The 16,627-nt window shown below is 56.0% G+C and overlaps 1 protein-coding gene across 2 annotated transcripts in view; it reads left to right on the top strand.

Annotated features, from left to right (window-relative positions):
* Positions 1–4,729: 4,729 nt before the first annotated feature.
* The window catches only part of Appl2 (adaptor protein, phosphotyrosine interacting with PH domain and leucine zipper 2), a 31,617-nt gene continuing 19,719 nt past the window's right edge, over positions 4,730–16,627 (top strand). For both annotated transcript variants that reach the window (XM_010631320.2, XM_019208526.2), the window contains exons 1-4: positions 4,730–4,853; positions 11,981–12,040; positions 12,185–12,256; positions 14,694–14,781. In XM_010631320.2, the coding sequence (XP_010629622.1) occupies positions 4,830–4,853; positions 11,981–12,040; positions 12,185–12,256; positions 14,694–14,781 (244 nt within the window). In that variant the 5' untranslated portion in view covers positions 4,730–4,829. The remainder of the gene's footprint in view (positions 4,854–11,980; positions 12,041–12,184; positions 12,257–14,693; positions 14,782–16,627) is intronic.

Raw genomic sequence — 16,627 nt, 5'->3', positions numbered from 1 at the left:
CCGCCGCTGCCGCGCCGTCGCGTAACTGGGCAGATCTGGGGGCCGAAAGCCGCCGCGGCCCAGCACGGTGTCATCGCCCCTCCGACTGGTTTAGCTGAAAGTGCCCCGGGCAGGGACGTCACCCTTTTCTGCCTTTTTTCCTCAATACTAGGGATTGAACACCGGGCCTTCACTCTGATCTCTATCCCTAGCCCGTTTTACTTTGAAACTGGACTCGCTAAGTTGTCCAGGCTGGGCTGGACCTTGCGATCTTCCTGCCTCAGCCTCCTGGAGTGCCGGGATTCCAGTCGTGCACCATCCCAACCGGCTGTGCTTTGGTTTTGTCCGCTGTAAAATAGGGATAATATTGTGTCCGTGATAGAAGTAGATGGGAAGGTGCCTGTGGAGTGCGGATCAGGTTAGGAGGTCAGTCTGACCGCCATGGTAACTGCCCTCACTGCTGCTGTGCTGAGATGGGGTGGATTTAGGGCCTAGGAAGGGAAGCAGAATGCTGGATCCTTTCCCCTGGCGTCCTGGGCCTGCCTTTGGCACTGTTTGCCGTGTGTGGAGAGATCAGAACAGAGTGGGCAGAGTCTTGTGAGCTTGGGCGGGGAGCGCAGTGGAGACACAGCAAAGAGCAAGCAGTGACCGCTGCCCCGGGGCTCTGCGAGCCTTCAGCAGCTCCCCTGCCTCCTCGCTGCTGCTGGGTCTGCGTACCTGGGCTGTTTAAGCATCTCTGTGCCCTAGTGTCTCAACTCTTGAAAGCTCAGAGTGTGGTTAAGCCACACTGCTCTCGGAGTCCCTCCTGTCCCTCCCTGTCCTTCTGGTTGGACTGGACGGCCTGGCCCGGGGCGCCTCTGATCCTTCCCTGCTCTCGGTCCCCATCCTCTGTGGAGAGAGAGCCACAAGGGTGGTCACCTGTGTCCCGTGTCCTTTCTTTTCTCCACCCCCATGGACAGCAGGAAACTCAGCAAGCTGTGGCTGCTGTTTTATGTGAGATCCTTCGGGCCGACTGCCTTCTCAAAGGCTGATTTTATACAGCTCTGGACTTGGGGTGTTCGGATGAGACCGAAGCCCAGGATGGAGAGTTTTTCCGTCACGGTCCCCACTGAGTAGGTCTGAGCCTCAGAGCAGCTCGGGGTGAGCTCTGGGTTGGAGGCACTGAGCACAGACACACTGCTTTCCTAGCCAGACTCGGTGACAGCTAGCTCAGGGGCAGAAGTTCCGCCGACCTCTGCTTGTCCTCGCTGACACACTGAGTCCTGTCACGAGCAGACGGTACTTCGGAGTGGGTGTGCTCGGCGGTGAGGGAAAGGGGGACTGGCAGAGGAGTCAGGACAGCGGGCTCTAACTACCTCAGTGTGTGGTTCGGGCAAGTGATGTACCCCACATCCTGTGGCCAGCTCAGTTTCTTGGTTTTCTCACCTGCAGACCCTCTGCAGAATAGGAACGTGGAGGAGGTGGTCTTCCGGGTGCCTTGGCAACTTCAAGTCCTGTCGTATCTCATGGTTTATAACCTTGAGCCTGTGTGTGGGAAGAGAAGTTTAGAGGCATTGCCATTCTTATTTAATGCTCCTTTTAAAATTTTGCTTCTTGAATTTCTTTATTTGAGACAGGGCCTCACTGCGCAGTTCAGGCTGGCCTTGAAGTCATTATATAGCCCATCCTGGCCTGGAACTCCTGCAGCCTCAGCCTCCCGTGTTGCTGGGGTTACAGGTGTGCACCACCACACCCGGCTTAGTGTTCCTTTAATGAAGGGAATCTGTCACTGTGTTGGGACTTGATTATCACCCTTGGAGGTTTCGGTGTGGTTGCTGCAGAGTGGAGGCTGGTCGTGCGTTCATCTCTAATGTCATCAGGGTGTTTGTGGCACTCACACTGGAGAGTCAGGCCAGGAGCTGGAAACAGTCGAGTCCTTATCCTTCATTTTATCAGGAAGGCATAAAAGCAATGGCGAATGCCTGGATCCTGCCATTCTGTGCCAGCCTCTGTTCCAAGAGCTTTATCATACTAACTCGAGAAACCTCCCATGGCTTGTTTGACTTGCTTGGGGTTCTCTCTGAAGTGACCGAGGGCGGAGGACTAAGTAACCCTCCGAGATTGGACACACCAAAGTGCCAGCAGCAGGACCCGAACCCAGGCCGCACGTCAGGGAGGCGAGGTCGCTGAAGTTACCCTGTTACCTCGCCCTGGCTCCTCTGTCATTGCTTTTTCCCTGAGAGGAAGAGATCCTCAGAAAACTCCTTCGTTTGCGTCCTTGGTGCTAGGTGGGAGCTGGATTGTCGCTTCAGTAACCTGGCCGTGCGGGACAACTGAACGAACTCAGAGTCTTTTGTATCTGAGCTGCATGACCAGGGAGGAGTGAGTGGAATCAGAGACCTCGGCTGTTCCCTTTGTCTCTGTAGCTTGCGCCGTGTTGAGAGCTGGCGTGTGTGCATGCGTGGGTCGTTCTGCTCCCCCACAGGGACAGGCGGGGGTTTTAGGGTCTCTGCCCCGCACTGCCCCTGGGAGCGCCATCAGGCACAGCGGCCCCTGGCCGGCACAGGGCCTCCGCTGGGCACAGATAAGGCGGCCGTGGTTCCGGCACAGCGTGTGCAGTATGGCCAAGGGTTGATAGGGACACAGGGACAGCTCGCTCTCGACTCGACCTGCGGAGATACGCCGGGGACAGGAGCTCAGGCCTGCTGCTGTTAGTGCTTTGCTCTGTGCCTTGACACTTTGTAAAATAACATTCCACACTCCCACACCCTGGAGAATGTCCGGGTTGTCTGGCTGGGAGGCACCCAGGTTGTTTTGACTCTAAGGTAAAGAACCATAACGTTCTGCCACAGGCACTGTGGACTGGGCCGGGTATCGGAGAAAGGATGGAGTTCAGATCCTGAATGTTGCCTTTGGCAAGATTTTCACCCTCTTTGGACTGAGAATAAAAAGAGCCACTTGAAGCTGGGTGTGGTGGCGCACACCTGTAGTCCCAGCGCTGGGGAGGCTGAGGCAGGACGATCACAGCGAGTTCAAGGCCAACCTGGGCTACATATCAAGACGCTGTCTTAATAGAAATTTTATATAAAGAGCCACTTGAGTGGCTTTGAAGAGTAAGTGACGTATGTTCCCAGCAGCATTTCTTCCAAAGATCGCGGCTGGAGGTGGGGACCCGGGCTTGGTGGCCCGTGCTGGGTGACAGACTGCCCACTGCGTGTGAACATCTCTTTGCAATAATGTGTTCTTCAGGGAGACGTGTACTTGAAAGGGATGCCTTGAACAATTCTAACTCTGTGTCGTTTTCCCCTGTGGGCTGTCATCTGTGACTGGATTGTGAAATCCAGTTCTCTCGGTCAGTTCTGTTTGCGAATGGAATAGATTAGAAGAGGAAAAAATCAGACTGTGCATGCTTTCTATTGATATTGTTTGGTGAAGCTTTTGTTTGGGCCCTGGTATAAACTGTATTTTGTACTGTGGATTTTAATTTAGTTTAATTTTGGTTTTTGAAATAAGATCTCACTAGGTAGCAGAGGCTGGCCTTGAACTGGAGGAATTCCTGCCTCAGCCTCCCAACAGGCATGTACCACTGCACCCAACTATGCGTTTTAATTTTGGAAGTTTGGGGAACTCTTCTGACCCAAATGCCACCCACACGTGAGTGCTGGGCTGTTGAGTTGCTATCACTGAGATGCGATCTATGGTTCCTGCACTGGTGCCGGCTGGTCCTGGAGAGGTGTCGGGTCTCAGGATGCCTTAGCCCGACGCACATGCTGCTGTGAGGGCCACACCAGGGGTCCATTGATGTCCTGCAGGTGCCAGGCTGGGGCTGCTCCACATTGGGGCACTCAGGCCCCTTACTACCACTGAGAGAGCAGCCAGAAGAGGAAGGGTGAACTGGAGTCGTGGCCGTGAGCCGCCCGCCCTCATGGACTTTGGTGTTGCCTCCTCCAAGGCCCCTTTGCCACTTCCATGCCTCGGGCCGTGCGGAGCCAGGGACCCCACCGTCCACGATACTGCGGCTGAGATCCTGCTGCGCTGGGCAGTCCTGAGTGTCCCCCTCGCCTCTCAATTCGGGGACACCTTGCGTGTGCGGCTTCCCCATGCACGCATCTCAGAGCTCAGCGCTGGCCCAGGACCTATGTGTGAGCTGCCCTCCTGCAGGGTGGGGCTGGCGCCTGGAGTTCTGGGCCCTGGCCGGCGGCCCCAGTCTGAGAGTTCACTGAATCAAGGATGGCGGAATCCGCGGATCTGGACTGCGGTCTCTGGTCTCTGGAGAGGGACTAGGACGCTCAGTAGGACACTCACTTGCACCGACCCAGCAGTGGGAGCCCGGGCTGACTACACCCCACGGCCACTCCTGGAGCTGACGCTGGCCTCTGGCCTGTGCAGGGAGAGGTCGCCCTCTGACTGTTTTATTGGCCAGTTTCACAGGTGCATGGGTGGGGCTGCAGGTCAGGCAGACGATGGCCCCTCAGCCCCCTCCCTCTCTCTCCTTTATTTGCATCGATGGGGCTCAGACGTTGCACAGCCCTGGCATGGGCAGGCGCACTACCACTGAGCCCTGTCCCCAGCCACTGTAAGGTTTTTACAGCTGCTTCTCCTTCTCTGGGTTGAATCCACATTGCACGGCCTGGCCCTGCTCCAAAGGAAGCAAGAAGTAAACTGGAAAACCCCAGACACCTTGCCTCATTGTTCATTTGTGCACACACACGTGTGTGTGTGTGTGTCTGTGTGTGTGTGTGTGTGTGTGTGTGTGTGTGTGTGTGTAAACCGACTGCCCTCCTCCTCTCCCACAGACCCGCTCTTTGCTGAGTGTCTTTGAAGAGGATGCCGGAACTCTCACTGTCTATACCAATGAACTGCTGCAGGCCATGCAGCGAGTCTACGGGGCCCAGGTAAGCCTGCCCTTCCCCGGGGATGAGAAGTCAGAGCCAGAAAAATAAGTTAAAATTTTAAGAGGCTCGAGTGGTGCACGCCTGTAATCCCAGCATTTGAGAGGCTGAGGCAGGAGGATCGCCATGAGTTCAGTAATGAGATCAAGGCTAGCCTGAACTACATAGCAAGACTCAAAAAACAAAAACAGTTTAAAATTTTGAAATAAAATCAGAACTCTTTTTCTCAGTTCTGTTCATCTCAAAAAAACAATCAAAGACAGTCTGTTTCCTTGAGAAAGAGTAATTTTCCTGTAACAAGAACCAGTCAAGAGGGACATCTCACTGCTTTGAACTTTCTTTGTTAATTCAGCCTGAAAGGGGACCATTGAGTCTCCTTTTCCCTTGAGTGAGTGGATCCACGTGTGGGCCCTGAGCCTTGTCTCCCTCTGCACCAGCATCTTGGGTGTCACCGGGGAGAGCAGGGGTGGCTTTCAGGGCCTCCCCTCGAGGACTGGAGCCACAGCCCTGAGCGATGGGCTGGTGGCTTTGTTTTGAGGAACAAAATACCTCGGGTTTGCAAACCCATGGAAAATAACTTGCTGAGCAGCAAAAAGGAAGCTTTTTAGGCTCAAAATGCCATGTGTGTCAATTTCTGAGGGCAGACTTGTGAGCCTCTTAGAAATAGGATTGTGTTACATGTCACAGCATCACGGCGTGGTAGATTTCGCCCAAATCCGGGTGGGCTCCTATGTCTCCTTCCCGCCGGTGATCGCGCAAGACTTAAGCGCACCTTGAGCGGTGCGGTCGCGTGGCTCGTGTCCGGTCGTCATTGGAGCGCCTCAGCCCTGCGTCATCACTGGTTGTCCCCTTGGCCGTCGTTGCAGTGTGCGACGGCGTCCGTCCTTGTCACAGGGAGCTTCCTCCTGGACAGGGACACAGACACGGTCCAGCCCTGACTGGAAGTGCCTCACCCGAGGAGCTCTGTAGTCGCCTTTCTGGAGCTGTCACAGCCACCTGCGGAAGTCAGCCGAGGCTCACTCTGGCTCCCGGTTTCAGGGTGTTCGGTCCCTGGCACTTGGCCCGCTGCTCTGGACCCACAGTGAGCCCGTGCGTCATGGCAGATGTCAACTGCTCACCTCAGGTGGCCAGAAGTGGTGCCGGGGAGCAGACAGGGCCGGGGTCCCGGGGTCCCCTTTCTGGAGTCCCCCCACTGACTGCTTCCTCCAACCAGGCCCCACCCCTAAGGTTCCACCACTTCTCAATGGCCACAGGTGGCGACTGAGCCCTCAACAAGTGGGCCTTGGGGACATTCAAGGTCCCACAGCCGGGTCCCCAGGAGAGTGATGGTCATGGCTGAGATCTGTGGGGTGCAGGCAGTTTCGAGGCTCTGACGGGTTATTGCGTTGTGATAACCAGCCAGCCGCCCGTGGGGCCGGTGTTGGTATCATCGTGCCTGTCGGACCGGGCAGGAGACTGCAGGGTCCTTGCCCTTTCGTCCTCATGTACGGTCACGTGTAGTTTAACAAGAGAGACGCCCAGGCCTTTGACTTGAACATACGGGGACAGATGAGCACGCAGGGCGAGGAGGGTGCACGTGTGGGGGTGGCAGGGATGGCCACGCAGTTCCGTGTCGGGAACCTGGGGGGTGTCAGGGGTGTCAGCAGATCCTGTTCAAGCTGAGAGCCCGGACTCGGGGCCACAGATGGAGACCCGAGACTCCCTGACGACAGGCGACCTCTGCCCAAGCGAAACTCGCTAGTCAGAGCAGGCTTCCGCCCAGAAGGTTCTGCCCTCCTGGGCTCCCTGCTTGTTTGTTTGGGGTGAGACATAGACTTTGGGGACGTGAACGGTTGGTCAGTTCTTATTTTGAAGCCTTGACTATTTAGGGTGCGTGTTTTTGTATTTTCCCTAGATATTTATGGCTTGAGAAAATTAAATGTTTTGCTTTACTGGGCGTATGTGTGAACCAGCTTGCTGTTCAGGAATCGGGACATTGTCTGTGTCTCAGTTGTCTCCCAGTTAAGGCTTCAAGGCCCCCAGACTTACAGGCTGTGTTGTGTCTGCCCCTGCCCAGCGTCTCCATCCTGCCTTTTTCTGTCTGTTGAATCCTCTATTAGGAGGGTTGGACCACTTTCTCGTGCATTTTTTTTTTTTTCCCCTGTGAGCCAAAAAACTAAGTTTTGCCAAAATTAAGTAGGTCTTGCATTCCGAGAGGCTGGAAGCCAAGCTTTGAATTCACAGCACGTGACCATCACGAGGCTTCTCCAGAGGCCCAGAAACCTCCTGCTGCCTGGCTTCCCGGGGCACCTGCTATGTAGACATCCATGAGTCCACACCCATGGGGCCCCTTCTTGGAAAATTTGGAGGTTGTCTTCCTTTTTAATTTAAAAAAGAAAACTCAGGCTGGACGTGGTCATGCACACCTATAATCCCAGTACTCGGGAGGCTGAGGCAGGAGGATCCCTGTGAGTTTGAGACCAGCCTGGCCTACATAGTGAGTTCCAAGTCAGTCTTGACTACATACTGAGACCCTGTCTCAAAAAACAAAAACAACAAACACACAAAAATACCAAAAAGAAAACTTCCGAATCTCTTTGATCAGTTGTTTTGATGCATATGTGTTTTCAGATAGCTGTGCTTTTCAGTGTTTGCATTCACTTTCTTCCTGAGTTATGTTTTCTTGGTTTATTTCACATTTTTCCTTAGGTCTTTTATACTTAGCCATGTTGAATTAGAGTTGTATAATTTCATTTTAAGAACAGACACTTACCAAGGTATAGTTTATGTTGAAACTAGTTTTAAGTGGCTGATAAAGCTGAATGTTCTTAAGAGATGTTTTGAACACATTGTGCGGTAAGTAGTGGATCGTGGTGGAGCAGATGTCAGCTGTTACTGGGGGAAAGAGGAAGAGCAAGAAAAAAGGGAGAAGTTCTGCAAGAAGTTTCCTTCTTGTGGCTGGTTTGGGGAAATTTTTAATTTTATCTGGCTGAAGCTTTGGAGTGAACCTGTAGGCTGTTAGTGGCTTTTAGCATCTTTGTTTGTTTGGTTCTTGAGACAAGGTCTCCATGTAGCCCTGGCTGGCCTCAAACTCACGGTGATCCTCCTGCCTCAGCCTCCCAGGCAGGCTGGATTTCATCGCCTTTCGGCAGTGGCCTCTCCTGTCACAGAGCTTCTGGAGGCTCGAGGTGGAAACCGTTTTCCCACAGGGTCGTCTTAGCGAAGGCGGTAATGCGTGTTCCGCGCAGTCACTAGGTGGAGTCTGGTCACGTAGCACGCTCAGCTCTTGAAACATGAAGCTTGCAAACTTCTGTCTGCGTGGGCAGGGGCGTGTGTACACGTTTGGAGCTCAGTCTGCATGGCGGAGACAGCTAGGACATTTGATATGCGACTGTGTTGTTTCTTCCCTAGCGGGTTTGATACTGTTTGGTCTTTGAAGGTGATTCACTGGGCTTTACAGTGCAGTGTGCTTTGGTTGCCTTCCCCTGGCTGTTGGCTGGCAGATCAGGGCTGCAGAATGGTGTTTCTGTTTTGTTTTCTTTCTTTTCTTTTTTTAATAAGTAAACTTTGTGCTGCGATTTCTGAGGTGAGGACCATAGCTGGACTCATTCATTTTCCCTTGGCCAAGTGGCTTCACCCCAGGCAGCCCCCTCTCTGCAGCCGTTCTTGTCTTGCTTTTTGGCCTTGAATGTACAGTGATCCTCCTGCCTCAGCCTCCCCAAGGCTGGGATCACAGGTGTGCACACCACGCCTAGCTTTTCACTTACATTAGTGCATGTGCTGGGCTGGGTGTCCCCTCAGTGTGGTCTCCTCTGCCTCTCACAGCAGAAGAGTGGAGAGAGCGTAGGTGTGGGCTTGCAGGCGAGGAAACAACGGCTCAAGGAAGCTGCGCCGCTGGCCGGCGGGCAGTCACGCAGCTGACGAGTGGCAGACCCAGAACTCAAACCCAGGCCTTCAAGTCCAGAGCTGCCTCACTCTGGAGCACAGTGCCAGGCTCTGCGACACGCTGGTCTCCATCACCATAGCTCTGCATGTGTTAGAGGGGATCCGGATCTTCTGGTGTCCCATGTGCCTTTGCTGGTTGCACCGGTGTTTATCCAAATTGTTTTCATAAGTGCGTTTTCACGTCTCCTTCTTTGTAGCTTTTATTTGTATGATTCACCTGGCCACATCCCCTGCAGGACACACCTGTTCCTCGTAGGCCCTTCCTGCGGCATCTTAGCGGTGGGGCCGGCCTGTGCGCATGGCGGCTTTCAGACAGCGGAGGCTGCTCCCAGCTGGCTCCTGCTCCTGGGTGCAGGCTTTCGTGGTGACCTTGGACCCCGCAGTCCCCGCGTGACCCTGCTGTGTGTCCTGCGAGCCCGTGCATTCGGGGCCTGTGGAAAGCCAAGCTCAGCCCTGGCAGAGCGCCTTCCTCACCTCCCAAAGGCCCCAGGTGACAGTTTGGTCTCCACCCACACCACTGACCCTCCCTACCCCTCCTTTTTTTTCTGCAAGACTGAGGATTGAATCTAGGGCCTTTACACAGAGCTCTTTTTATTGTTGTTGTTATTATCATCATCATCATTTTATTTTGAGAAAAAGTCTCACTAAAATGCTAAATTCCCCAGGCTAGGCTGGAACTTGCAGTCCTCCTGCCTCAGCCTCCCAGAGTGCTGGGATTACAGGCCTGCACCACCATGCCCTGTGCACAGCAGCCCCCGGGGAAACATGCACTTGGTTCCCATGATGAGCCCTGTGCTGCCTGCCCAGGTTCGTGGTTGTCCTCCTGCCCTGTGCCAGGTGCTGCCTGGTCCTTGGCTCACTGTCCCGGGGTCCTGTCCTCTCTGGCTTGTCTCCATCCAGCCCTGGGGATCACCTCAGCAGTTCCTTGATGGTGTTCCTGCCCTGTCACTCTCCTGAGTGCTTGCTCTCTCCTCTCTGCCGCCAAGCCTCTGTCCCTGGGGAGCGGGCTGGGGCTGGGCAGATGGGTGCTGAATGGGGCACAAATGTGGGAATCCCGCCTGGACGCGGGACGCAGCTGTCACCCACGTCGGTGTCCCCACCCCAGTCCGGGTCAGCCTGCCGCCCGTGCAGCCACCCACACCAGGACACGGCCTCTCCTGTCCTTTGTGTTCCTCGCTGCTGTCTGGGCGCCCACTGCAGCACCTGCTGGCGTGCGAAGGCCTCCTGACGCTGCGTCACCTGCTGTCCCCGCCTCCCACTTCCTTCCCGCCACACTGCTTATCTGAGCTGCTTGTCCATCTGCCCAGCCCCTCCACATCCCTACAGCCACATGTGCTGCCCCACGTGGACGTCCCCCCCTGAGGGGCCCATGAGCCCAGCTAGGTGGCAGCGCCTGATGAGTGACCGTCGGCTCCTTGACTCCAGGACACATCTCGGCCACAGGTGGAGGCCAGAGCCCACATTGGCGCCGACCGTGGGGCGTCTCCTCCCCCAGGCTGCTGAGGATGGTGCTGTCCACGAGCCCTGGGGTGTCTTGGGTGACAGTGGCAGTTCGGAGGCTGTTCGTGCCACGGAGAGATAAACACTCCCCGGCCAAGAGCTCAGCCTTGCTGGCCGCCTGCCCTTCTGCCTTGGCAGATGCCCTGAGAGGCCCTCGCCAGCCCGGGAGCTGCTGTCTGTGAGCTGCTGCTTGCTGTGCTGTCCTTTCGGTGTGGTTTGGCTTGGTCTTTGCAGTGCCATACGCAGAACCCAGGGCCTGTGGGTGATACTCCCAGCATGTGGCTGGAGCCGGGGAGTTGTCCCGGGGTCTTGCAGAGTGTGCTCCGGGCTGTAGCTCAGCAGCCAGCTCCTGCTGGGCCCTTGAGGCCCTGGGTTCTGTCTCCAGCCCTGTGGAGAGGGTGTCACTCTCGGACTCCACGTGACCTCTTTTGCTGGGCTGTGGCTGGAAAAGCATTCCTTCCGAGGCCTCTGAGATGTGGCATTCACCAGAGACAGGTCCAGGGTCCCACTGCACACGGCCGTCATGGAAAGTGGCCCCTACTTCATGAACCGTGCGGCCCTGGGTCAGTGGCATGCGAGGGCCTCTCCGCCAGCACTGGGGGCCATCCAGTTGGACAGTGTCCTGGGAGGCTTTCCCGTGACAGGGGGAGCACTGGCCACAGACTCTGAAGGTGGCCTGTGGGGTGTCATAGCTTATACCCAGATGTCCCCTGAAAGCCTCACATGATCACAGGCAGGCCCTCCAGACGGTGACTGGGTTACAGTTAGTGCCGCCTTGCTGTTAGGAGGGGGGCCTGCATGGACGTGGTCACTGGCTCCTCCTCTGTCGGCTTCCTGTTCGCCGTGCCCTGAGCAGCTCTCCTCCCCAGGCCCCACACAAGCCTCACCTCTAATCAGCTCGCATCTCAGGGTGTGGAGTTTAGCATCAGGCAGACCCGTCACTCCTGGCTGGATGATGACCTCTCCTCCCTGTGCCTCAGTTTCAAGTTAGCCGTCAGAACCTGCTGCGTCAGAGCCGTGTGGGTGGCAGCGGACCCCGCACAGGCAGCGTCCTCAGGCAGGTGCCAAGGTCATGAGCAAATCCCTCTGACCCCGCACTGCTCACACGGGAGGAAGAGGGGACTCGGTGATGGCGCAGAGCAGCAGGCGAGCAGCTGGAGCCTCTTCGTGCACGGTGACGACACAGCCCGAGGCGGGGACACGTCAGTCACGGCTCCCACTCAGCCGTGGTATTTCGTCTCCCTGTCAGTGAGGATCCCACTGGGATCGTTCTGCACTTGGAACTTAGACAGACCGTAAAGGGAGGGAGAGGCATCTGTCACTCACTCACTCATCTGTCCAGTGCTTGCCGAGTGCCGCCTGCTCTGCGCTGAGCCACTGTGTCTGTCTGTGTCAGGGCGCGTCCCACAGTTCGTCCCCACCCTGCCTTCCCCGGTGCCCGAGCGGGAGGTGACACCACAGACGTCGCCTGACCTTGTGCTGCCCTGGCTGCTCCTTGGGGCATTGGAGGGGGCGACACAGCTCCCCTCTGGCCTGCGGAGAGGCCCAAGGTGTGACCTGGCTCTCGCCCTGTAGTCTGTCTCGGCCTTGTTTTCTAAGCGATGCCAGATGTGTTTCGCCGTCTCGCGGGCGCACACTTCTAGGGACGCTCTCAGAGGGGCTTCCTGCGTGACTTGGGCGCCTTGCTTTGTCTCTTCTCCCCGCAGAATGAAATGTGCCTGGCCACACAGCAACTTTCCAGGCAGCTGCTGGCGTATGAGAAGCAGGTAACCAAGTGGGACACTTGCCTCCTCCTCCCCTGTGGACCTGGGCATGGGGGAGGACGGGGGGTGGGGTGCAGGGCTGGCTGGCAGATGCCCAGTGCCCAGCTCTGCGTTCAGGTGACACTGGCCCTTTCATCCTCGTCTTAGAACTTTGCCCTTGGCAGAGGTGATGAAGAAGTCATCTCCACCCTGCACAGTTTTTCCAAGGTGGTGGAAGAGGTAAGAGCTGCACAGAGTTTCCGTCCGACTGGAGTTGCATTTGCCGCCCAATTCCGGCCCTCTCTCCACCACTAGATGCCCAGTGAATGCTGGGGTTGTGTGCAGGCATCGCTGTCACCAGGCTCCTGCCCCAACAGCCGCACACGGCCCGTGTCTGTCTGAGGGGCCGGCAGGGTGGGTGCCAGAGGAAGTCACGCGGCCAGGGTCGTCTCTCCCGTGCTGGAGGCGAGGTCTGCAGCCACACGCGTGACCCCTTTTGGTGGCTCCGTGGCCTCTGACCCTGACCTCACTGGGATACCTGCCCCTGAATTTTTCTTACTCTGTCTGTGAAACTTTTTTTTTTTGTACTGGAATTGAACTCAGGACCTTTTCTCCCCCGCTTTCAAGGCAGGTGGTAGCACCACTGAGCTAAATCACTGGCCCCTTACTCTGTCTGTGTCGACTCCTCCATAAGGGCTCCTGACGCGGATTCAGGGTCCACTCTAAAAATTCAGGACGACTTCACTGACAACCCTTCGTTGTGTCTGCGAAGGCCCCGCTCCCAGGGACCCACGTGTCTTGGGGGACATTATCTTGGGCCCACGGCCCCACCCACTGTCGGGGGTATACAGTTTCTTGTAGCTGCACGGTGTGACAGGTGCGATATCGGAAAGGCTGTGATTGTTACAGGAAGCCTGTGTACTTCCTAATTGTAAAAGTCATGAGAGCTCAAATTCTACTGGTCTGACAGAACACTGCAGAATTCAGTAGGTAAGAGTGTTTCAAGGAGTTTGCAGTATGTTCTCAGAATAGAAAATCATAACAGAGTAGAAAAGAAAATGCAGGTACCACAGGACTGTCTTGTTTAGTTTACAAAAATGAGATGCCAGCATTCATGTAAAGCCATATGCACTGTATTTTCATTCATTCAGCAAATAAGTTCAGCGAGCCACTATTCATTCAACAAACACTGGCCACCTGCCATTATTCAGACTCCGGGTGTGGAGCTAGAAGAACAGATACGCCACCCAGTTTTTCCTGAGCTTTGTCTTCTGTCCCACTAGTAGTAGGAAGGTGACCAGTTGTTTCCTCCTGCTGTGTTCTCACAGCACTGGTCACCACTGTGGCCCCATTCCGACACCGCCTACAGTGGAAACCAGAGGTGCCTGGGCTTGGGGCTCAGTCCCCCAAGACTGCCCAGCTTCAGGTGCCAGTTAGCTGCCAGGGCGGAATCGGGGCTCTTCAGACCCGGTACAGATGCGAGGCTGGGCTGAAAGAGCTCGCTCTGCAGTCACGGCTCGGTCTGCTGGGGACCAGTGCCCATCCTGGAGCCCCAGGGCTGCCTTCCTAGGACAGGGGACTCCCCAGGGCATCTCGAGCTCTGTGCCAGGAACCAGCTCCAAAGGCCAACTGTCAGGAACAGAGACGCACAAGTGCTCGACTGCTGGGATAGATTGGGGTGTGGGAGCCCTGAGCTCCCCAAAAGCAATGGCTTGGGGTCACTTCTCAAAGCAGATCGGGGTAGGCGGCGGCAGGGACGGGGTTCCCAGGTGTGCCACGCTCTGCTCCGGCTTCTCCCCCGTGCCCACTGGGCCACACAGACAGGATGGCACAAGAAGGCCCTGGAGCACGGAGACCTCATTGGCTCTGTGTGGCCACTCCCAGCGGGCAGTGTGGTGCAAACGCGGGCCCAGCCCTGGGCGATGTCCCGTCACGTCCCCACTGCCGCCCCGCCTCTGGGCCAGAGCTCCATCTGCTCACGTGGACTTGAGACCCCTGCACCTGTGCTGTGGAGCTTGGAGTGCGTGCTGCCCACAGAGGGGACGACAGCCACCTGGCCCAGCAGTAGCAGCCGGCGACAGTGATTCCCCCTGAGAAGTGTTTGCAGTCGGCCTGTGAGGTGGGCTGGAAAACTGCAAGAAGCCAAGCCTGGGACCACGTTGAGCCTTGGCCTCTCCCAAGACAGCAGCCTGAGGGGCCGGCACTGCCAGCAGACTGCAGCGGGCTTTCGGGCTGGGTGGCGCTGAGAATACAGCCGGTTTGGTTTGCACGTAAACAAAGGCATTTGGAGGCGGTGCTTGTGAGCGAGCTTCGCCATCATCCCGTCATCTGGAACCCGGCCGTTCTTCTTTCTTTTTTGTTCAGTACTGTGAATGGAGCCCAAGACTCGGGTCGACGTTTCCAACCTTAGTCGTTTTTCTTTTGAGAGAGGAAGTCTTGCTAAGTTACCAAGTGGCCCAGGTTCAGCTCACACTTGCAACCCTCCTGCCTCAGCCTCCGAGTGCCGGGATGACTGGTGTGTGTCCCCACGCCCAGCCTGTGTCCCGTCTTGGGCACCCCTGACCTGTGTCTGGTGCCTCTTTAGGAAGGTCTCTCTCTGCCGAGGAAGTAGCGGAGCCGTTCAGCCATAGCGAGCGTGTGGCATGGCCCGACCTCAGGAGTGTTCTTTGTCTTGCAGCTTAATGTCCTCCATACGGAGCTGGCCAGGCAGCTGGCGGACACCATGGTCCTGCCCGTCGTCCAGTTCCGGGAGAAGGACCTCACAGGTACGCGGGCCGAGGCTGTGAGCACTGCTGCAGGTGCTTTCCATGTGGGGCCCCTAGCAGCCCCCGCGGTCCAGCCGGCCTGACCCCTGTGTCCCTGGTCACACAGACCGGGTCCAGAGCACGGTGGTGGCCTTGGGGCCAGGTGCGGGGAAGCCTTCCCAGAGGAGGCCGCTGGGTTTGTGGTTTGTAAACACGAGCGAGTACACAATGGCCGGCGTGTTTCAGATGCCGGTCAGGCGTTGTCCTTGGGAACGGTGAGTGCTTTGGAAAGCATGAGGCGTGATTAAACAAATGTTTAAATGAAAAGATGTCATGCGATAAAGGACACAGCACCGTCGCACTCCCCTGAAATCTCCCCTCACTTGGAACACACTCACCCCACCCTTCCCACCACTACGGCAGCAGCTGCAGTTTCTTTCAAGTAGAAACATCAGATGTGTTCTCTCCTCTCCACCTGACTCACCGGGTCCAGCCCCTGAGGCGCTGTGCCTCACCTGTGACTCCTGACACAGCCAAAAAGACCAGGAAAGGGGGACATTTTGAATCCATTCAGGATCTAGGTGGCCAGGACAGTGCAAACAAAGCCCCTCAGGAGTGAGGGTGCCGGAGCTGCTGCAGAGAGGGCCGAGGACGATGGGAGACTGTGTGAAGCGAGGAGAGGACTCGGGAATCCTAACGCTTTTACTGTAATAAAGACCTAAACTTTAAACAATCAATGCATTTTTGCTCCCGCTTCACATGGTGAGAGGCTTGTCGGAGACGGTCGGGTGGCCCGAGCTCTGTGTGTCCGACCGCCTAGGTGTCCCTGTGAACGGCCAGGCAGCCCTGCTCTGGATAGCTGTGGCATCTGTGACTGTGTCCAAGAGCCTAGCCAGCCTGTGCAGACACCTTCAGTTCTTCGGCTGAAGAAAAACGTCAGAACAGTTCTGTATCTCTTGGAGGTCAGGGAAGTCAAAGAATGAATATCAAAAAGAACTAATAGTCTAGAAAAAATATTAGGAAAGGGAACCCAGACCTCCTAGACGTACAGTTCTTGCTTATTTCGTGCAATGTTTATTACCTAGAGAGCAAAGAACTGCATAACTATTCGAAGCTGGGCATAGTAGCACACCCCTACAACCCCAGCATTGAGGAGGCTGAGGCAGGAGGATCGCCACAAGTTTGAGGCCAACCTGAGCTACAGAGTGAATTCAACTACATAGTGAGGCCCTGTCTCAAAAACAACCCCCCCCCAAAGCGAAACAACCCAGTATTTGAAGAGCAACCAGGAAAAAATAAATTGCTGATTGAAAAAAGACTTCACCCGCGTCCCAGAAGATCAGTTCCACCATGGGCTTCTAGGCAGAAAAGCTGCAGTACCCGAAGGCTCCTGTTGAAGATGGTTTCCCAGACCAGGTGTGGCCCGTGGGCAGAAGCCCTTCTAGGCCAGTTTGTCACCTTGTCACGTGGTTTATCAGGGAGAACACTGGGTCCTGGCCTCTCCTGCCGCTGGTATACAGAGAGCATGTGCGGAGCAGGAGCCGCACAGGCTGTGCAACCACCCGCAGGGCCAGGGGGACTCCCCTGGCGAGGTGACACGGCTGGCATTGGGGGTGCCTAGTGACAGGGGCCCTCGTCAGTCAAGCGTGACTGACACATCATTCGCTGCCCACAGTGGTGATTCTTCTTTTTTCTTTTGAAACAAGGTCTTGCTATGTAGTCCAGGCCGGCCTTGAACTCACCGTGCAGCCCAGACGCCTGGAACTGCAAGCGATCCTCCTGCTGAGTAGCTGGGATTACAGGCATGCCCCACCACACCCAGCCTGTTTTTACTTTTTTTTTTTTTTTTTTTTTTTTTTTTTTTCCC

This window comes from Fukomys damarensis, unplaced genomic scaffold, assembly GCF_012274545.1.
Source record: "Fukomys damarensis isolate Sample0158 unplaced genomic scaffold, DMR_v1.0_HiC HiC_scaffold_15, whole genome shotgun sequence".
Classification (NCBI taxonomy): Eukaryota; Metazoa; Chordata; class Mammalia; order Rodentia; family Bathyergidae; genus Fukomys; species Fukomys damarensis.
Note: the sequence above shows the minus strand (reverse complement) of the source record. Positions and strands in the feature narration are given on the sequence as shown.